Below are 19,900 nucleotides of genomic sequence, written 5' to 3'. Positions count from 1 at the left end.
GACGAAGCTCAACGCGGCGGCGCAGACAAACGCGGCGCTCGCGCGGAAGACCATCGAGGAGATCATCAAGACAGAAAAAGGCCCCGTGTTCAACCTTGCGGCACAGATCTTCAATCACACTTTCTACTGGGAGAGCATGTGCCCTAATGGAGGCGGCGAGCCGACGGGCAAGGTTGCCGACGAGATCAAGGCTTCCTTCGGCAGCTTTGCGAAGTTTAAGGAGGAGTTTACAAATGCGGCTGTGGGCCACTTTGGCTCGGGCTGGGCGTGGCTCGTGAAGGACACCGCCTCCGGCAAACTGAAGGTTTACCAGACGCACGACGCGGGGTGCCCGCTGACTGAGCCCACCCTGAAGCCGCTCCTCGCCTGCGATGTGTGGGAGCATGCCTACTACCTTGACTACAAAAACGACCGTGCGGCGTACGTGCAGGCCTTTTGGAACGTTGTCAACTGGAAGCACGCGGAGAACTGTCTCTGGAGGAGTGAACTCGTGCGGTTTCGCAGTGATTTGTAGTTGTTGTTACACTCTCGCTTCTCTTCCGCGTTGCTCCTGGCGAGTAACGTATTGCGTTCCCGTGGTCGGGGAGGAGAGGGTCGGTGCTTTCTTATTGCGTCCGCGGCTAGTACTTCGATTGTATTTGCCTCCAACTGGCAAGAAGGAACTACAAAAAGCAGAGATGAGATGCGAACGATACGGCTCTACGTCTTGCGTCATCCCTTTACAAGTTTTGGTTTATTACTGGTATGGGCCGTGTTTTGTGGTTCATCTGCGCACGTTGGCTTCTGAACTTATGCTAACATTTCCCCCTTCCCCAGAAATATATATTGATACGAGAATTGGGCGTATGTGTGTGGGTTGGGGGTAGGGACAAGTTATTGGAGAGAGAGGGGGCGGGGGAAAAAAAAATAATAATGGAGGGGAGGCATTGGGGCTAGAAAATTGTTTACCGCAGTCCATTCTGCCTTTCTATCACGGTGTGTGTTGGGGAATGATATCGTGGGTTTCTGTTTGTATGATCCCTACTTCTCTATCTCGTGTTGAATCTTGTTGCCATGCCGCACTGGGTGCGCTTGAAAGAATTTGGTTTTTGTAGCATTTGGAGGGTGTGTGGTGTTTGTGTGTGAAGCCGCATTTGTGGCGTAGCCGTCGACCAGCACAGCACCCACAATCACACATTCTCTTTAGTAAGTGGGCCGCGGACGTCCGACGCTCTCCCTGTGTGTGCGTGTCTTTCAGCCAGGGAGATTCGGAGAGGGTAGGAGAAGAGACAGGCTCTGACGAGGGAGCGGTGGTGCCAGGGTCACGGCGGCCGTGCAAAGCGAGTGAGCGGCCGACGTGCGCTGTCCATCGACCCACGAAGCTCTACGGCGCGTCCCACAGAAGGCGAGAGGGGGGGGTGGGGGTGGGGAGGGGGAGGGAAGACGGAGCGATTAGGAAAGGAGGCCAAGTAGCACTGGGAGCGGCGGGACTCAAACAGCTGGGAGGAGGAGGGGGAGCAGTCGGTTGCAGGCGTAGAGAACGAAATACAGTAAAATAACGCGTGGGCTTGAAGCAGTAGCAGGAGGGAACGGGAAAGCGGGGAAACGAGGGGGTAGTAAAAAGGTCCCGGACGAACACATCTAAATTCCTACACGGTTCTCAGGGGGGGGGGGACACTTGGGGAAGGAGCAAGCAAGCGCGACAATTCATTCTCTGCGGCGGCCCGCATCAAGGGATCTGTGCGCACACACGCATTCACACACACACACACACACACATAATATTTCACGTTGAGGGCCTCTTATTCTTTGGAAATACGACCAACATCTGGGAGTTATGGGCGGCGGCGCTGCCAAGTTGAGGGAGGACGGGCGTAGAGCCCTGGCAACGGGCACTCCGGAGGATGGTCACATGCATTCGGGTTTGACACTACCAGTGTTGGCCTCGATAAAAGCCGACGGAGAGGATGACCAGCGCCCCATTCCCATTGGGGATGGTGAGACGAGCAAGTGCTCCTATCGCTCTGAGCCCGTTTCGCTGGAGGAAGTGCTGGGACATGCCGACAGCGAGACGGCGCGATACAGAAAGAAAAAAACAATCGGGAGGGGAGCATTTGGTGAGGCGTATATTGTGGAGCGCAACCCCATGTACCCAATGCCATCACGAAGCCAGGCCGCGAAAGCAGGGTACAATCTGCAGAGAGGAAAACGAGCTGGCGATGACGCCCCTCGCTTCTTTGTAGCCAAGGTGACGAATTTGACCTCCATGTCGCCGAGTGACAGACACTATGCCCAGACGGAAATCATGTGCCTCGCGTGTAATTACCATTTTGGGATTATACAGTACTTTGAGCACTTTTTTATAGACGACGAAGATGAGACAATTATCATCATAACGGAGTTTGCGGATGGAGGAGATCTGTACCACATGCTTTATAATGGGCCGACGAAGTTTTGTCTCCAGGAGACGGAGGCCGGAATTTACTTTGTGCAGCTGCTACTTGGCCTTGACCATATTCATCGCCGTCGGATGATCCATCGTGACGTAAAGGCGGCGAATATTTTTTTAACCACGCACGGGTTTTTGAAACTTGGTGACTTTGGTTTCTCAAAGCAGTACGACTGTACAGTCTCAAACCCAATAGCCTGTACCTTCCTTGGCACAAGTTACTACCTCGCCCCAGAAATGTGGCGAGGGCAGCGTTACGGCAAAAAGGCAGACATCTGGGCAGCTGGAATAGTTCTCTGTGAACTGTTGGGGAAGCGGCGGCCATTCGAGGCGGACTCTATTCCTAAAATGAGGGAGCTTGTTCTCTCTGGTGCCATGTGGCTTCCCCCCACGCTTCCTGACAACGCCGGCACCTCACCCGAGGAGCGTGAGGAGCAGCGAAACATGGGCTACATCTCGAGAGAGATGCGGGAATTTATGGAGTCCATTCTGCAGGAGAATCCTGAGAAACGGCCGAGCGCCTCCCAACTTCTCAAGGCACCACTGATGCAGCACTACCTGTGTTTATTAAAAAAACGCGTGGATCGCATGATTGCCTCGGATACCGAAATGGAGAGTAAGTATAAAGCAGACCCTGCACAGTTTGCGGGGTCGTTTCCCGAGTATAATCTTTCACTGGAGGAGCAGGCACTGGTGCTGAGCGGAATAGCGGAGGGCGAGGAGGTGATCCACCTGGAGACGGAACGGGAGATGGCAACAAGCACCTCTCCCCGCATTGAGAGCACCGTCTACAAGGAGACGGCTGGTGGCCAGTGGAAGGAACGCTACCTGATTCTTGCAGATGGGTTCCTGACAATGACGCTTGCGAAGGGCAAGGTGGCGGCGGGCTCCGGTGAACGCAGTAAGAAGGTCCCACTTCAAGCAATCAACGCCGTTGCGCCCGTCGTCTTTGACCTTCCGGTCACAGCTGAAACAAGTGGAGAAATTGGTTCTGTTCAGGCACAGTTTGCCTTCGCCATCTCTACGCAAAATTCACAGTCTATCGTATTTGCTACCCGGACTGAGCAGGAGCGTGACCGGTGGCTATCTGCGCTGATTGCAGCGCTGAAAATGGATTAGCCTTTTATGTTTTTCTGGTTTCGGCCTCCTCATGCGTTTATTTTCCTCTATGTTCCTCTGTTTGCAGCTATGGATCGTTTGCTTGCTTCCTTTTTTTTTTTTTGCTTTGTGGTGGCTGATGAGATTTGGAATGCCCAAAACATCCCCAGTCCTCTTTTTTTTTTGCGTTTTTGTGCTTGGCGGATTACACATGTTACCTTGCCTGCTTATTTCCTTCATGAAATGCCCTCTGTTGTGCGCTGCATCCCCCAGTCCTCTTTTTTTTTCTTACTTACTTTTGCTTTGCGTTGCTCTCCTTGCTGCGTTGTTGTGCCTTTGCTGCTGGGGCAAATTCGTGAGACGTAGTTGGCTGCGTGCTGTGTCTGGTTTCTTCTTTCGCAAGGAAATGTCAGAGGAGTTTGCTGTCCGCCTCATTGAAGGCTTTTGAGGTCGCGGAAAGCGAAAAAAAAAAGGGGGGGGGGGAAGGAGAGAAATGCAAAAATAAAATAAAAAAAAACTCAATGATGATTCACGATAACGGCATGACTGGCACCCTCGTCGCGGCTCTGCGGTGCGCGTGGGGAAGTTACTACTATAAATAATCAATTCGGCTACCAACCTGTGCGTTTCTTCTTTTATTTTATTTTCGTTAGTCCCTTCTCTGGTTGGATATTTAGCACTTTTGAAATGCACTTGGTCTTCACTCCGGGGAGGTGCGTGGGTGCGTGTGCAGGAAGAAGCAGTCGTTGACGACCCTTCCCCTCCCTTTGTTTCTCGAATATGTTTACGTGTCTCTTTCCCCCCCCCCTCACCTTTCTTTTTTCTGGGTTGACCGGAGTCGGTTTATATATATATATTTATTTAGAATGCGGCATTGATGTGTCTTTGCCTTTTCAGTGTCCCGCTAACGCCATTCACTGCTGGCGACACAACCGGCAAATGACGGCGGTGCCGGAGAGACGCGATGTTGGCTTTCACCCGACGCCGCTCGCACTGTGGTGCATGCGCCTCACTGCGTTGTTGTGGGCCCCTTGGCGACGACGGCGGGAAATGCGTTTGCTTGCTTCCTGTAGTTTGTACCCGCCGCGCAGTTTCTGCGCCTTTCGTCGTGGTGTTTGTTTTTGTTTCTGGCGGTGTTGAGAGTCCCAGGTCTCGCGCAGTAGTCTGGGCTCCGCCTCGACAGCGGCATGCGAGGGCCGTTTGGTTCAGTTGGGCCCGTTGGCCCATTAGTTGAGGACGTGTGTTTTGTGAGCGTCCCGCGGGTTGGCTCGTGTTTGCGCCCGCGGTCCGCACTTGTCCGAGGCGGGGAACTTTCCTTTCACCTCCCCGGTGGAGGTGCAGGCACGAGGAGGCGCGCGGTGCGCCCGCACGCCCTGGCGTGGGAGAAGAGAAAAAAAAGGCTCGCGGCCCAGCGGCGGGGACGCCACGGCCGTGCAGTGGGTTCCCTCCCCCTGCGCCGCTGCGCCGCTTTAGTGCGTGGCGGCCGGCGCCGGGCACAGGCCGGGCATGCACTTGAGAGGGCGGGAGGAGGTGCGGCGAGGCGCCTGTCCGCTGCGCCGAAGGAAGTGTGTGTGTGTGTGTGTTGATGCGGCGTTTATTTATTTATTTTTTTTGCGGGTGGAGATAAGTGTATTTTATGCGTGCCAGCCCGTTGCACTGGGTCCACTGGGGGTCAATGAAGTTTTTGCAGCATGAAGAAATTTCTATGCATTGAACTGTTTATTATTATTATTATCGTCGTTTACTTTTTTTTTTTGCTTTTGCTGGCGTGCTCTACCGCCCGTCTTTTATCCCACTGGAGGGGTGCGGAGAGGCAAGGAGTTGGGCTAAGCCGGCAGGGGGAGGCGCCTGAGGCAGAAAGTGGAAAGGCATTCTGTCTGCGCCCTGTATGAGTCGGAGCGGCGCAAGGAGTGCCGGTTCCTCGCGAGGGGCGACGGCGGTGTATCAGCGCGGAATGGATGAAGAAGGCCTCTGGGATGACGCCGAGCTCATCCGCCTGTGGAACACGCAATTGGAACAGCAGAAGGAGGAGGAGGAGGAGGCCGCCCCGCAGCTTCCTGCACTCCGCCCTGCTTTGTCTGACGAGGATGACGTGATCACCTCCTCCGCAGACGAGGAGACGGCGGAGATGCCTTCGTCGTCGTCGTCGTCGTCGTCGTCCGTGTCCGTCACATCAAAGAAAGAAGACTGTCCTGCCGCTGATACAGTCCCAGTCGCACTAAACTCGGCGCCGCTGCTGCCGGATACGGTGAAGGGTTTGCCGGCTGACATTCAACGTCTGGTGTCGGCGCACTATCGCGCGGGCTATGAGGCCGGATATTTTGTTGGCCGGAGTGAGAAGGCGGCAACGGAAGTTAACCATAACAAGAGGAGACGTACTGACTAGAGAAAGAGAGAGGAAAGTACGCGCATGACCGTGGAAGGGAAGACGGGAGGGGCGGGTGGTTGGCGTCTTCCTTCTTTTTGACTTGTTTTGGCTCGTTTCCTTTGCCACGCTGAAGCGGAGATGCCAGGCGGTCTCGATGGCTTCACCCTCGTGCTGGGGATGCATGGTCGGGCACCCCCGCCGCGCCGCGTGGACACCGTGACGCGTCATCGTCGCTGAGCGAGCGCGTCTGCGTGTATGTGTATGTGTGCGCGCGCGCCGTCTCTCTCTCACATGGTGGAATTTTTCTGGTATTGTTAAACATCTCGCCACCGCACAAACTACAACAAAAAGAACAAGGAAGCCCTGCGTGCCGCTGTTGTTGCTTCTACTGTGACTCACGCGGCGTTCGCCGTTGTTGTTTTTGTTTTTTTCGTTCCCATGCGCCTTCTGTTTTACCTTTTTGCTTTTCCCCGCATCGCCGATCGCGGCGCGTGGGCGGTTGTGTTCTCGCCAGGAAGGGGGCAAGTGGCGCGCGGCTCTCCACCTCGCCGTGTCTGCCGCCAAGTCGACGCAGCTACATACAGGCAGCACTCCCACGGACAGTTTAGCGCCACGAGGCCATGCGGGGCAATCGCCTGGCGCGGTCTGGGGACCCGATGAAGACCCGCTCCCAGCGTCGAAAGGAGCGTCGCGAGCGGATTAGTAGGACGAACCGCGCTCAGCGCGAGAAGCGGCGCATCGGGCGCTTCGTCGCGCGGAAGTGCATGCGGGAGGAGGACCAGCACATGACGGCCATTATGGAGTCGTACGCCAAACGTCGCAAGGCGGAGCGGGATGCTGAGCGGGCAGCGCAGCAAGAACAGGAGGGGGCGGAGGCGGCGGGAAAAGAAGGGGCAGTGCCTCCTTCCGGACAGAAGGCGGGGCAGCTCGCACGAGTGGCGGCGAAGCAGCCGTCACATCGTCCTCCGCTGCGAGGCGCGCCACCGCGCGACAGGAAGCTGCTGCGGCGCGGGCAACCGAAGGTGACGACACGCTCGCTGTACTAAGCGTTCCCCACTCTTCACTTGGGGAGCCCTGAATCCCGCATAATGCAAACTGAGAACTAAGGGGAAAAAAAAGTCACTTCGTTATTACTATTATGCTCACAGTGGTACCTGTTGCTAATATTGTTAGTTGCGGTTAAAGGAGTATGTGGGAGAGGCATTCCGGCGTAGTTTCGGTGTTTGCCTCGCTCTAGCATTTCTTACTCCTCTTTTTTTTTCGTTCCCTCTCTCTCTCTCTTTCCCGATTTGTTTTCGCCGCCTTCTGCAAGGTGCCCCAAGACGAGGATTTGCCCCATCCGCCTCCCCTCTCACACTTTGTGGAAGCGCAAGCGGCTGACAGGCATGGCGGCGGACGGCGGCGGTGATCGCTACCACGGGCTTCGCGTCTATCCCCTGCGTGATGTGCTCTCACGTGTGCCGCTGCCTCCGCACTGCCCGCTGTCGGGCGTGTCGCAGAAGTGGCGCTGTGTTATTGTCCCAAAAATCCCAGAGACGACGTCGCAGGACGCGGCTGAACACGAGGTGATGCGGTTCCTGGACAAGAGTATACCCTGCCGCCTTGGTCGCTGGCGCAGCGCCCCTGTGTACGACGCTGCTGGCAAGGATGGCTTGAAGTTTGTGACGGACCCGCGCTGGAACAGCTTCCCCAGGCCAAAGATAGCGTTCAAGGCAGGCTGGGCCGGCCCCGGCACCCACATGGAGTCGCCTGCGTACCACCAGCTTGTTTCCTCCTTTGCTGAGGTGCTTGATCACAAGGCGGAGGGGTCGCCGGGCCGCAGTCAAGAGCCTGAGCTTGAGGTGGACGGGGAAGAAGCGGAGGAGGCTTTGGACGATGTGGCTGCACAAAACATTTTAAACTTGCAACTATTTCATCGTGAAGACACTTCCATTTGCCCGCCAATTCCAGTGCTGGGGGAGAAATTGATTTGGCCCTTGTTTTTGGAGGACGGTGCCATTTGCGACAATGCAACACGCCTGGCGCAGCGTGGGGCAGTGACCTGGTGGCACCTCGACGACTCTGGTGAGTTTGTTGAGCAAACTGCACTGCCGCTGCTTCCCTCGGAGCACACGGTGGTGCCGCCGCCGTTGACAACTCTCCCCCAGTCCCAAAGAGCCTACTTTGAGCACATTGACCGGAAATTGTTCTGTGCGGAGGAGGCACCAGGGTGCGTTCCGGTGAAACTCTTTCTGTACGGACCTAAGGAAAGCTACGATTGGTTCATGCACGACGATGAGGCGACGACGTCAGGGAAGGTGGCGGCGTTAGACATATTTTCCACGCCAGACGAGGCGCTTCCAAAGGATGCGACGCTGTTGCCTATTATTTACCTGGCGGTGTTGGAAAGTGGCGGTCGCCCGCTCATCTCCCCCCCGAACATCCCGCACCTCGTGATAACCCTCAATGACTGTGTTATGGTTGAGCAGCGCCGCGTAGCGTACCTGTTTATGGATGAAATATCATACTTTTTGCAGAAGTGCGCCTTCTGGAGCGGAGACCCAATTATCTACGACCACATCGAGAAGGAGCTACAAGATGAAGCGTTCGTTGCGGGGCAACTTATCCCCAGCTTGATAAGCCTGTTTCAAGCGAATGATGCGCTTTGCCCGTACGAAGAAATTGTTCGACGCCGAGTTGTCATGTCACTCTTCACCATTGCCGCCCACGAGAAGCATTACAGGCTTTCACCGGACTCCAGAGCCTCACTCGCGTCGTTGCTGCACGGGGGCAACGCCGAGATGAGTGCTATCCTCCAGCAAGAGACTCCGTACGGAATGCGTGTCGTTTCCCTTGAGGAGCGCCTGAGAAGGTACTGGGATGTGCGGCAGTATTGGCCAAAGCCTGGATGCGTGTTAAAGGCTCCGCTGGTGACGCCGCCGCACTTGCTCTCAAAGGAAGTTATGGCGAAGGGCCACAACGTCGACTGGTTTCTTCCTGTTGTCTACACTGCTTCCTCGCCCGTGTTTGGGTCAGAAAAGAATGCGGTGGAGGAAGTCGCGGCTGAGTACTTCTCCATGGCAAAGCTTGCAGGAAGGCGCAGGGATTTACTCTCCTTTCTCCGAACACATGGAAAGGAGAAGGATGAGCTGCTCGATGAGTTGTTTTGAGGGCGCCTGAGTTTTCCTTCTGCCCCTTTGGAGCTGTTTTTGTTTCTTTGTTTGTTCGTTTCTCTGGCTGCATGGCTGCGTACCTGCTGCTTATCCTCTTCTGCCTCCTCCTCCTCCTCCTCCTCGTCGCGTGCGTGTTGGTTGATTTCCCCCCACGTGGCGCATCTAAACAACCACCCGATTAAAGGCGGGTATGCCCCTCCCGCCGCCTAGGAGGGCCTAGGAGTGGGCCGAAACTATAGAACGAAAAAAAAAAAGGGAGAGAGAGAGAGAGGTGAGGGGATATTAGCAGCCACATGCCGTGAGCGTGTCAAGCGCGTCTCCTGCATCTTTTGTGTGTGTTTTTTATGTGTGTGTGTGCGTTTGTTGGAACACCGTCGGACACGTTAGCCCTTGCTTTCTCTCCACCTTGCCGCGACGCTGCATCTGCCTCCTAGGAGCACACAAGGCAAAACTAAATGGCAATGGCGCGGCTGGAACCTTCGCTGCCCGTGCCGGAGGAGGAGGTATTGAACCTTGCGCTTTCTGTTGCGTCCCCCCGCAAGGCCCTGGAGTTGGACCGCACCTTCGACTTCACCAAGTCGGAGGAAGTCAATCCCCTCCCTCTGCATGTGGTGGAGGTGCAACGGGCCAAGTACCGTCGTCACGGCAATGTGCCAAACGATGTTTCCCTGCGGGAGTTTGTGAAGGAGATGGGTATCACTTGGGAGGACACTCTCGACCCCATCAGGCAAACAAGTTGCTTGGAGTTTGACGACTCACTGCGGGAATACTACGGCGACTCCGATGACGCGGCGTACCGGGACTTTAGGGAGAATATGGTGCGTTTCTCCAAGTGGGATGAGTGGCTAAAATGCAACCATTTTATTGGGAAGACCATCTACGATGACTACACGCTGCTTAAGCGATTTGAAGATGACGCCCTCCGCATTTGCGACCCCGAGGACGAACACGCCATCATGGCCGTGGAGGCGGAGGTGTACTCGGAGGTGCACTCTGAGGCGCACCTGGAGTCTTTGCAGAAACACCGACGTGACAGCTGTCCGCAGCAACTGGGGCGGCGTCTCACGCTTGAGCTCCAGCGACGGGTCACCGACGCCTCGCAGGCTGTGAATACTGTCCTTGAGCAAGGAGGTGCACTGGCGGAGGCCCCGCCACAGCGGCATTGGAGGGGCAAGTCCTATAGGCAAAGTTTTATGGATGCGCACGACCCCAAGTAATAGTGTTAGGAGTCATAATGAGGATCCCGTGTTTGTGTGTGTTTTTTTATCCTTTTTAGCTTTAATACTTTTCTTCCCATTTCGAAGACCCCTTCTTGAGATGATGCGACGTATTCTCTGATAAATGCGTCAGAGGGAGTGTGTAGAAGTATTTTTTTTTTTCGTTTTTGCTTGGTTTTGCTTTATCCACGCCTGCGCCGAAAGTGATGAAAATCAAACTCTCTCTCTCTATAAAGACCAGTTTATTTTATTTTATTTTTTCGTTGTGTGTGTGTGTGTTTTTCTTTTCGTTACCTTTTTTCCGTGATATATATATATATATATATAATGCATAAAAAAATATGTGTATGCATGTATGTATGTATATATGTATTCCTATATTTTTCTCTATCTAGCTGTGTCTTATGTGTTGAGTCTCTGTGCAACTGCCCATCCAACTGTGCATCGCGGATTGCGCAGGTTGCTACATCTCTGACGTCAAAGGCGCTAATTTCCCTCCACACCCCTTCTTGTTGTTGCTGGTGTTTCCCCCCCCCCCCTCCTCCTGTTGCCGCTTACATCTTCATAGTAGCAGTAAAGGAGATCGTGGTATCCCGAGTCACTCATATCCTTTTTTATTGTTATTATTGTTATTTTCTTCGCCTTTGCTTGCGGTCTATTCGTGCGTGCTTGTCGCCACCTCGCTGTGGGGTGAGCACCGGACCGTCCAAAGGGGATGCGGCGCGTTGGTAGTGGCAGTGCCGTGTACCGCAGACACAGCGCGGCGGCGGCGGCCCTTCTGCGCGGTTACCACATGCCCGGGTGGAAGACGAAGGTGAGCACCAAAGATGCGCGGACGCGGGAGCAGCGGGAGGCGGACCGCAAGGCGCGGCAGATTGAAAAACTCCCGCGGCCACAGGCGCTGCATGACTTTCAGTACCCTTACGAAAAGACTGTTCTGAGCGACTCGATGTTTCAGTACCCCGTGTACGAGAACGACCTGGACACTCCGCATCTCTTCAATATTGCACCGCCGCCAGACTTCTTTATTTACTGGAATGCGGCCGATTTTGAGCGGACTTCGTACCCGCCGCTTCCGGACGAGGACCACCGATTGCTGCTCCCACGCGCAGACTCGTTGGCGTGGAAATCCCACCGTCGGCGCTCTCTAAGGTACCTCCGCAAACACGAGGTTTTGCCGCACTATATACCACACGTGCGTCAGGACGTGAATCTCTCGGTTGTATTTCCAGGGACGTACGCCACACGGGCCCGCCGGTGCGAAGAGACGGGCGAGGCTCTGCCTCCGCCGCAGCCCGTCACCGAATTGACCCAGCGCAATTTCTGGATGACCGCCCACTGCGGGAATTACATTGAGCTGACCGACCTACAGCATCCGCCTTCTATTTTTTTCTTTGAGGAGCAAGAGGGTGAGGCAAAGGAGGCTGCCACTGGCGCCGAATTTTACACGCTTGTGATAGCCTCCCCCGACTTTCCCTATCGCGTTCCCGCCGAGGTGGATGGGCGAAGGAAAAAGGGATTCTTCCTTAATTACATGGTGGTGAATCTTCCTGGTGGCGGCACTGGCCCAGGTGCACCCGTGGCAAATGGAGCGGTGGTGTATACGCGCGGCGCTGACAAAAAGGGTGATGTTGCCGTGCCATACGTCCCTCCGCTGCCGACGGAGGACGCAGGGACTACTAGGCATCTATGCATGCTCTTCAAGCAGTCTGGTTACGCGAGTGACATAGCGGCTGTAATGGATGACACGGAGGAGGGCTTTACAGCTCGTACTGATTTCTGTCTCCATGCGCCTCATCGAGAGGGGTTTTCGGCGTCGGCTGGAGCAACTCTTCATGAGGTGGATGCGGTGCTTCCTCCTGACCCGTGCGCCGTCACTTTTTTTCAGACGAAGTGGGACATTCAGGTGCAGGAGTTCTACGAGTCTCGCGGACTTCCTGAGCCAGCTGCTCCACCGGATGAGGAGGTAGAGGCTGTTCTTGCGTATCATGCAAAGAAGCCGTCCGATCTGCGCGTTCGTGCACGCCACCGTCCGGACGGCGCCACAAATATGGGGGATGACCCCAATTTCTGGGGCCAGTCCGAACCAACCATGATGGCCACCGGTTCCATGCAAGCTCTTTGGTCCAGGCGAACTGCACTCGGGAAAAACGGGGTACCTGTAACGTACCGGCACTGAGAAATATGCGCCGCGTTTTTTTTTTCTCTTCTTCCTTTCTCTCGCCTGTCTTTTGTTTCTTTCTTTTTTTGGGGTAATTCCAAACTGAGAGAAACATTGGCCAATAGTAAAAGAGGGATTGATGCATACATACGGGTTGTTGTGTCCTTGCGGTGTGGAGGTGCGTGCGTGTGTGTGTGTTTGTCTGGCGCTTATTGGTGAGGGGGGATGATGGAGCAAAGGGAAAAAAGCAGAAAAAAAAATGGCGCGGACTAGCTGTCTGATTTATTTTTCATTTGCTGTGGTTGTGGTTGTTGTTTTTGCTGCCGCTGCTGCTGTTTCCTGGAAGTACTGGCGGCGTCCCATTGGAGGACAAAAGGCGTCGGCTGCAATGCGTGCCGCTCTTCCTGTTTGGACCGCCTCGCTGGACTGCCGGTTCCCGCCCCCATTCTCCCTTGCGTCGGCGTCTATTATTCCCTGTTTTCCTTTCACTCTCCCTCTGCGTGCGCGAGTGTGTGTGTGTGTGTGTGTTATAGGTGTGAGAGAGTGACTCCACAGCAACCCAGAAGAAGGCCTCGAATCATCCTCTTCCATGCTGCATCCACCTCGCAATCGCCGCGATGAGAAGCCAGACGTTGCGCGGGGCGACTTCAAATGCCCCTTGTTAAAGCTGCCCTTGTGGGATCAGCCGGCCCTCATCAACTGGGAGCCGCTCGAGCCCCCAAGCCCGTACCTCCCCGTTGTGCAAAAGCGGGCGTATCCTTCGGTTGTAAGCGGCATGCTGAGGGCCGCCTTGGCGTCAAGGAGCCCCGAAAGGGAGGCACACGCGTCTACGCCTGCGCTGGCGGTGGCGGAAGCTCCACAAGAAATGACATTTGAGGAGGAGGCGGCGGCTCAGCGTCGCCTCTTCACGGAAGAATCCGAGGCGAGAGAGACCATTGTGTTCGCTGAGCAGTTTGAGTCGACCCGGTTGTGGGTGGAGGTGCTGCACTGCATCAGCGTCATCCTTGAAGTGGATATCCCGTCCGCGGAGGAGGAGGCGCGAAGTGCGTACGAACGCGAAGAAAACAGGCTGCGCATGTGTTACCTGATTGAAATGGATACGGTCGGCCGTTGTATTAAAAAACGCTTGGAGGAGGCAATGCGAAGAAGCATTTCCCAATTGATGCCATCGCACAAGGAGGGACGTACCAGCATTATGAATGAGGAGGCCGGGGAACTAGCGGGCATCTTGGATTGGTTCAAGAAGAAGCGCCCGTTTGGAATGCGTCTGCCCGCCTGCTTGGGTGGTGAGCAGCGTCGAATGCAGCCGCGGAAACCAGTGGGAGGACACCGCGTGACTCATCGGGGACGCGGATCCAGGAACCTTGTGCCCAAAGTCCAGACGAAGGTGTGCCCCGAGCTGGAGTCGTGGCCGGACGTTTTTCCAGAGCCCTCCTACATGGAGGAGGGGAGGATGGCGTGGGCATCCGTCAAGAGCTCGAGGTACGGCCAACTCAAGGGTCGCACGTCAGTAAAGGACGTTGTCGAGCAGGAGGGGGCCGCACGTGAAGGACTTCTTGCGGAGGAGGCGGGAAAGTGGCTTCCGATTATAGCACTTGCCGTGGACGAGCAGCATGAGGCAATGCAGCAGGCGCAGAAACGAGAGAGGGCCGAAAAGGTAGCCATGGAGGAGAAGTTAGAGGAACTGCAGAAACGTGACGCCATCTTAGCGAAGCTGGAAAATGAAGACGCTGTAGAGAGGGAAATGAGTGCAATAAAGCAGCTGGAGCGGCGCGAAGCTGGAGTTGAAGATGCAGCGGCAGTTGAGCATGAAATAGCCGTAGTGAGGCAGCTGCAGGAGAGAGAAGCCAGTTTGGAAAATGAAGATGCTGTAACGCATGAAATTGCTGCAATAAAGCTGCTGAAGGAGCGAGAAGCCAGTTTGGAAAATGAAGATGCTGTAATGCATGAAATTGCTGCAATAAAGCAGCTGCAGGAGCGAGAATTCAGGTTTCAGGCGCAGTTGAACAGGGCGGACAACACCCTAGCCAAGGCGGAGCCGGGTGCCCTGCAGCTGCATGGTCCTGCAGGTGGCGATGGCGTTGGTCATGACAGTGACTTGGAGTCGCGCAAGGAACTTGATGCACGTGATGAGAAAAGCAGCTCGTGGGACAGTGACTCCAACGGCCCGCCACTGTATCCAATGCTAAACATTGTGTTGAGTACTGCGCTTGAGCGTGATTCTTACGCAGGGCTTCATAATCCTGGGTTCGCTGCTCTTGCAGAAGCGGAGTGTTTGCTGGCGGCCTGCGAGGGGCGCAACGCAGGCAGTGCCGCGCAGGCCTTTGTCTCTGCTAGTCGCATGCCGTTGTGTCCGATATACCTCATGCAAGGTCTCTGGTGGTCTTGCAACTCAACTGGCGAGGCCACGGGGCCCGGTGCGGCTCACGTTGTCGGCGAAGATGCCCCACACCTGCATGGATTGGTGAAGCTGGAAGCAGCATCCAGGTCTGTGTTTTTGCGGGATCAGATTGCCGCCGTCTGGAAGTTGTATCAGCAGGCAGCACAGGAGGCGAGCACGATCAGCGGCACCAAGTATGGTGAGATTTACTACGTGGGTGTCCGTATGCCAAGCACCGCCTAGGAGCGAAGGAAACAAACCGGGTGCAATGTATGTGAGCTTCCTCGGATTTTTGTTTCTTTTTTTCCTTTTCGTTCTTTATTTTTCTTCAAGACTTTTGTATGTTGTTTTTTGCACCGCTTGTTTTTTTTTTTTGTTGTGTGTGTGTGTATGTTTCTTTTTTTTTTCTTTCCTTCTAGCTGCGGCGCACCGGCACCACGCACCAGTCTTGTGCCAAAGGCTGCCTTCAAGGCTCCCTTCTTCTTCTTCTTTATATTTTATTTTATTGGCCTTCATCTGCGACGTTTTTGTGTTGCGTGCACGGTGCCCTTCCGGACGGAGTTGATGTAAATGTAACTCGGCGTGTGTGCGGCTGGGTGAGTGCAGCAAAGGCGGCGCACGATGGCTTTCTGTACATATTTCTTCAACACAAACTTTCCCATCCCGCCTTGGGGTTGTGGTTGTTGTTTGTTTGTTTGTTTGTTTGTTTGTTTGTTTGTCTTTTCTGCGCTTCTGCTCATGTGTCATGCAGTACCGCCGAAATACGCCACGCGGCCGCGCGCTCGTGTCTCCCTCGTGCATCGCGCTTAGGCAACATGCCCATGCGCGTGCGTGTTTCTTGCAAGGACGCACCTGCTGCTGCTGCTGCTGCTGCTCGGACGACTTCACTTTCTGCTTCTGCGTGTGTATGGCGAAGGGCAGAAGAGAGAGCTGCGTGAGATAACGAAGCGGGAGCAAAAACAACAACAAGAATTGAAGTAATTCATCGAAAAAGGAGGACAAAAGAAAATAAAAAAAGGCGGCGCGAAAACATCAGTGACACACATTCTGCCAGGAACAGGAAAGGCGAACAAGACAGGAAGCCTGACCACAGCGAAAACATCATACAGAAGAAGAAGAAAAACAAAACAAAACCCAATTTCTGCGAGCCGAACGGAAAGGAGAATAGCAGCAAAACATGCCTGGTATGCGGCTGGACTTCTTGAAAAACCCCTCACAGCGAGCCGCGACGGGAAAGTCGATGCCGCTAAAGCAGGTGGAGGCTATTCTCCTCTACGGTAAGCCGGAGCAGCGGGCCAAGGTGGTGCAGAAGATCCTACCCAACACCTACTCGCTCTGCCTGAGCAAGGCGTCCCACTATCTACTACTCACTCTTCTCACGAAGTGTGACGGACTGGTACGGGTACAAATGCTGTACCATGTGCGTCGGAAAATTATAGATCTCTCCTTGTCCCCTGTTGGTAACACCATTGTTCAGGAGATGCTGGAGCATCTTCCTGTTCAACAAAAGCGGGAGATTGCCGAAATGTTTGTGCTTAACACCGAAGACGATGAGTTTAGACGTCTCTGTGAACATGCCTTCGGCAACCATGTGGCGCAAAAAATCATGGAGCACCCCGTTTCTCGGGAGGTGGTAGAGGAGCGTTTTTTGCCGCATATCCCGTCGCTAGCCGTGCACCCTTACGGGCAACGCGTGGTTGTGAAGTACATGGAATCCGCTGAGGACGGCTGGCGGGCTGTGTCGCAGGCCGTCTTTGCCACCGACGGGGAGCTTGACGTGGAGGAGGCGGTGGTCGGCGCGCTCTTCCGCCCCGCCGAAGACAACATGACGGTGTCTGCGCTTCTGAAGCATCCTCTAGTTTCGACGACGGTAAAGGACGCGCTCTGCGCCCACCTCTGCGAGTTCGCGTCCGAATACTTGCAGTCGCGAAAGGAGACGACTGCGGAAGACGAGTTTGCCCTGCCCGACTTTGGGGGCGCCGCGCCGAGAAATAGCGGTAACGCCGCCGAGCGGGATTATCCACGTCACTATCACGCCTACGTGACGGTCTTCGAGCAGGGCGATCTTGCGCAAAAGAGGGAGTTGTGGGAGAGCCTGCTTGCCGCCCCTGGTCTCCTTGAGCGCATCGTGACGCACAAGACAGCGGTGGCTATAGCAGTTGCAGCAATCAAGACTCTCCCAGAAAGCCAAGAGCGCCTTTGGGCGGCAGCGACAACGGCCACAGGCGCGGAGGCTGCAAATGGGTCGGGGCTTGACATACTCGACGTGGCGCGGGATCCGGCACGCACAATGCTGCTTCGTGCGATGATGGAGGTTCATGGCGCCTTGCTCACGGCAGAGCAGAGGAAACGCCTGGCGGGGGCTGCCCTTGAGCTTTCACAGAACCCTGTCTCTTCACCCGTGCTACAGAAGTTGTTGGAGTGCTTCCCTGAGGACGTGACCAGTATGCGGTTGATGCTGGGAAGCATTAGGGCGGAACTGCCACGGTTGGTGACGCACAACGCTGCCTCCTATCTTATTCAGGCAATGCTGCAGTACGGCGCTGCCGGCGCGGTCCGTGAGGAGCTGGTGAACGCGCTGCTGGACGTTTTTTCCGACATGCATGCGATGCTCTCCTTCGCACAAGGATCGCGTGTGATGCAGAAACTTCTAGCCTACGCCTCGGACGAGGCCGTGGTGACGGTTGTCAACGCCCTGCTGCGCGAGGCAGAGGAGGAGAGGAATAAGGACGAGCCACACGGCGACGAGGGTTGTGTGGATGGGGAGCAGGAGGGCAAAGAGGCTGACGACGATGCTGATGCGGACGGGGACGAGGACGACGCCGCCAAAGCGACAGAGAAGGCAAAACCCTCTCGTCGCGAGCAACGAGAAATAAACCGCAAGAAGCATTACGAGGTTACCTCCAGGGCCATCGTGTCGTACGCCCTTCACAGCCACGCCTGTTATGTCATCCAGGCACTTCTTCGTGAGTGTCGTGGCCGTCAGTTGGAGCCTCAGCGCAAGCAGCTGATGAGCGAACTGAAGCCGTTTGTCTTTGAGCTGGCCGTCTCGCCGTGGGCCGGCCGCATTGTGCTCGAAGCAATGCTCCAAAGCGGAAGTGCCAAATTGGGTGAAGTCATGAAGAACGTCGTCTTTTTGAAGGCTGAGGCGTGGCTCAGCGACGTTCCCGAGAAGGGCAAACGCAGCGGCAGCGGGCTCGATCCCACCATGCGGCAGGCGCTGCGACGACATCGCGAGGAACCTGACGCTGAGAAGCACGCAGCGAGTGCCGAGGGCAACGCCAAGGCGCCGACGCGTAAGAAGTTGTACCGCACCCTGAAGAAGTGAACGCCATGCAAGTGCTTCTGCTTCTTGCGTGGTGCGTTCGTGTGAGCCGTCGCGTCACGCACCCCCCGTTATATATATATATATTTGTTTTTGTTTTCCGTAAGATTTGACTTGTAACATAAGACGACGGGTAAAGCGGCAGCGTTGGGCAACAGGGCGTGCGGCCGTTGCGTTTCCAAAGCTTGCGGCCGCGGCAACGCGGTTCCTGCCCCTGCACGCTCATTACACCAACCACACTAAAGTAAACGACGCTGCAAGGAGCGTGCGATGAGCGGGATCATGTCTGCCTCGTGGCTCCGGGGACACCATTACAGTACTTTATTCGTGGTTGCGTGTTTGATTTATTATATAAATATATATATTTTTGCAACTTGCTCCCACGCTGCCTCTGCTTCTGCATCTAACAGCAGCGGATTTTCCAAGTGAACACACGTATCACAAAGGAGGAAGAGGCAAGCAACCAAAGTAAGGAGCAGAGCTACCACCAAGTCATTGAGACCATGTCCTACCCCAATCGTTATGCCCGTGGTATGGCCGCACCCTACGGCACAGTGCAGCTCCCCGTTGGTTGGCAGATGGCGTACTCCGCGGAGGGAGACCCATACTACATTGATCACAACACCCGCACGACACACTGGCAAATCCCTGCGGAGGTGCTGCAAAGAATGAACCAAGGACAAATGTATCGTGGGCGTGTGCGACGTGGCATTGACCGCACCAAACTGAAGACAAAAATGTGCATGAACATTCAACGTGGTGGTGTTTGCAACTGGGGCGACAACTGCGCCTTTGCGCATAGCTCCGAGGAACTCACTGCAGTGCCGCACGGTGGCAACCAGCGCGGCGGGGAGGGGAACCCGTACCGCATGAGGGGGGGCGCCAACAACAGCAACAACTTAAGCAATAATAACAACCCGAATAACGGCAACAGCACTCCTAATTGCATGGAGTTGCAGCCGCAGCAGCAGCCGCAGGAGCAGCAAAAACAGCAGCAAGTCGTTGCAGCACAACCGCAAGCTATGCCTGTCCAGCAGCAGTGAGAGTCGAATAAATAAATTAAACGGAAAGAAAATGGATTAAAGATTGAGTGAATATATCCGGATGAAGGGGAAAGCTCGGCGCTTCAATGCGGTAGGAACCACTAATGCGCATCTCTCTCTCTCTCTCGCTCTCGCTCTCGCTCTCTGTGTGTCTGTGCCTGTGTTGTATGTGTGTGTGCTTCTCGTCTTCTCTCGTTTCTCCACATTATTTGCTGGGAGCTCCTTCTTTTTTTTCTTTTCTTTTTCTTTCAGGGGTTTGCTAACTCTGCCTATCCTCCCGGTTCATGGAATTTACTGTAGACGTAAAGGGTAATGAGTAAACAAGAAGATAATGAACATTGCACAGGGAAATGAGGTAACGAGAAGGAAAGATGCAGAGGGTGAAGAACAGAAAGGGAGGACGTGGGAGAAAGCTGTGTGGGTTTAGAATTTTTTGCTGACTCGTTGCTTTCTTCTTTTCTTTCTAGTCGGGGATTGTTTCCACTTTTCCAGCGAAGAGAGAGTGTGACGTGCCGGGTGTGGTGGTGCTTTTGAGTGAATGTCTTCGTGCCCTTCATGTTTTTTTTTTGCTTGCTCTCCGCCGCTCTTTCTCGCTACTTGAGTGTCACTGCGTTGTATTGCTTGTGCCTTCGACTTTGTGTGTGTTTTTTCTGTTTTTGTTTTTGTTTTTGGGAGGGGAGGGGTGCAAAGAGCACACACTCACGCACAAAAATACACTTTTTTTTCTT

General features: G+C 54.8%; 10 protein-coding genes across 10 annotated transcripts, besides 19 other annotated features; all 10 read left to right on the top strand.

Annotated features, from left to right (window-relative positions):
• Positions 1-514, top strand: Tco025E_05651 (iron superoxide dismutase; the record flags this gene model as incomplete). Its single annotated transcript, XM_029372544.1, has 1 exon — positions 1-514. A coding segment is annotated over one exon (514 nt), but the record flags the coding sequence as incomplete, so codon positions are not given.
• Positions 515-1,390: 876 nt separating this feature from the next.
• Positions 1,391-1,419: a microsatellite.
• A 305-nt stretch (positions 1,420-1,724) lies between these two features.
• Positions 1,725-1,758: a microsatellite.
• Positions 1,759-1,816: 58 nt separating this feature from the next.
• On the top strand, positions 1,817-3,547 carry Tco025E_05650 (putative protein kinase; the record flags this gene model as incomplete). The annotated part of the gene is made up of 1 exon (XM_029372543.1): positions 1,817-3,547. One exon carries the CDS (start codon positions 1,817-1,819, stop codon positions 3,545-3,547), a length of 1,731 nt encoding a protein of 576 aa, XP_029227337.1.
• A 276-nt stretch (positions 3,548-3,823) lies between these two features.
• Positions 3,824-3,867: a microsatellite.
• A 1,224-nt stretch (positions 3,868-5,091) lies between these two features.
• Positions 5,092-5,109: a microsatellite.
• Positions 5,110-5,414: 305 nt separating this feature from the next.
• Tco025E_05649 (uncharacterized protein) lies at positions 5,415-5,912 on the top strand (the record flags this gene model as incomplete). Its single annotated transcript, XM_029372542.1, has 1 exon — positions 5,415-5,912. The coding sequence occupies one exon, from the start codon at positions 5,415-5,417 to the stop codon at positions 5,910-5,912; it is 498 nt and encodes a 165-aa protein (XP_029227336.1).
• Positions 5,913-6,514: 602 nt separating this feature from the next.
• Tco025E_05648 (uncharacterized protein) lies at positions 6,515-6,940 on the top strand (the record flags this gene model as incomplete). The annotated part of the gene is made up of 1 exon (XM_029372541.1): positions 6,515-6,940. One exon carries the CDS (start codon positions 6,515-6,517, stop codon positions 6,938-6,940), a length of 426 nt encoding a protein of 141 aa, XP_029227335.1.
• Positions 6,941-7,279: 339 nt separating this feature from the next.
• Tco025E_05647 (uncharacterized protein) lies at positions 7,280-9,043 on the top strand (the record flags this gene model as incomplete). The annotated part of the gene is made up of 1 exon (XM_029372540.1): positions 7,280-9,043. The coding sequence occupies one exon, from the start codon at positions 7,280-7,282 to the stop codon at positions 9,041-9,043; it is 1,764 nt and encodes a 587-aa protein (XP_029227334.1).
• A 38-nt stretch (positions 9,044-9,081) lies between these two features.
• Positions 9,082-9,104: a microsatellite.
• Positions 9,105-9,125: 21 nt separating this feature from the next.
• Positions 9,126-9,171: a sequence feature (GA-rich).
• A 205-nt stretch (positions 9,172-9,376) lies between these two features.
• Positions 9,377-9,410: a microsatellite.
• Positions 9,411-9,501: 91 nt separating this feature from the next.
• Tco025E_05646 (uncharacterized protein) lies at positions 9,502-10,263 on the top strand (the record flags this gene model as incomplete). Its single annotated transcript, XM_029372539.1, has 1 exon — positions 9,502-10,263. One exon carries the CDS (start codon positions 9,502-9,504, stop codon positions 10,261-10,263), a length of 762 nt encoding a protein of 253 aa, XP_029227333.1.
• A 240-nt stretch (positions 10,264-10,503) lies between these two features.
• Positions 10,504-10,555: a sequence feature (A-rich).
• Positions 10,556-10,569: 14 nt separating this feature from the next.
• Positions 10,570-10,657: a microsatellite.
• Positions 10,658-10,978: 321 nt separating this feature from the next.
• On the top strand, positions 10,979-12,442 carry Tco025E_05645 (uncharacterized protein; the record flags this gene model as incomplete). Its single annotated transcript, XM_029372538.1, has 1 exon — positions 10,979-12,442. One exon carries the CDS (start codon positions 10,979-10,981, stop codon positions 12,440-12,442), a length of 1,464 nt encoding a protein of 487 aa, XP_029227332.1.
• A 15-nt stretch (positions 12,443-12,457) lies between these two features.
• Positions 12,458-12,512: a sequence feature (A-rich).
• An 82-nt stretch (positions 12,513-12,594) lies between these two features.
• Positions 12,595-12,629: a microsatellite.
• Positions 12,630-12,717: 88 nt separating this feature from the next.
• Positions 12,718-12,761: a microsatellite.
• Positions 12,762-12,921: 160 nt separating this feature from the next.
• Positions 12,922-12,970: a microsatellite.
• Positions 12,971-13,013: 43 nt separating this feature from the next.
• On the top strand, positions 13,014-15,047 carry Tco025E_05644 (uncharacterized protein; the record flags this gene model as incomplete). Its single annotated transcript, XM_029372537.1, has 1 exon — positions 13,014-15,047. One exon carries the CDS (start codon positions 13,014-13,016, stop codon positions 15,045-15,047), a length of 2,034 nt encoding a protein of 677 aa, XP_029227331.1.
• Positions 15,048-15,487: 440 nt separating this feature from the next.
• Positions 15,488-15,523: a microsatellite.
• Positions 15,524-15,656: 133 nt separating this feature from the next.
• Positions 15,657-15,679: a microsatellite.
• A 302-nt stretch (positions 15,680-15,981) lies between these two features.
• On the top strand, positions 15,982-18,132 carry Tco025E_05643 (putative pumilio/PUF RNA binding protein 7; the record flags this gene model as incomplete). The annotated part of the gene is made up of 1 exon (XM_029372536.1): positions 15,982-18,132. One exon carries the CDS (start codon positions 15,982-15,984, stop codon positions 18,130-18,132), a length of 2,151 nt encoding a protein of 716 aa, XP_029227330.1.
• A 500-nt stretch (positions 18,133-18,632) lies between these two features.
• On the top strand, positions 18,633-19,172 carry Tco025E_05642 (zinc finger protein 2; the record flags this gene model as incomplete). Its single annotated transcript, XM_029372535.1, has 1 exon — positions 18,633-19,172. One exon carries the CDS (start codon positions 18,633-18,635, stop codon positions 19,170-19,172), a length of 540 nt encoding a protein of 179 aa, XP_029227329.1.
• A 111-nt stretch (positions 19,173-19,283) lies between these two features.
• Positions 19,284-19,317: a microsatellite.
• Positions 19,318-19,350: a microsatellite.
• Positions 19,351-19,395: 45 nt separating this feature from the next.
• Positions 19,396-19,421: a microsatellite.
• Positions 19,422-19,812: 391 nt separating this feature from the next.
• Positions 19,813-19,843: a microsatellite.
• Positions 19,844-19,900: the final 57 nt, after the last annotated feature.

This window comes from Trypanosoma conorhini, assembly GCF_003719485.1.
Source record: "Trypanosoma conorhini strain 025E chromosome Unknown Tco_14.4_contig_00340, whole genome shotgun sequence".
In the NCBI taxonomy this organism is placed as follows: Eukaryota; Euglenozoa; class Kinetoplastea; order Trypanosomatida; family Trypanosomatidae; genus Trypanosoma; species Trypanosoma conorhini.
This window is presented reverse-complemented; position numbering and strand designations above follow the sequence as displayed.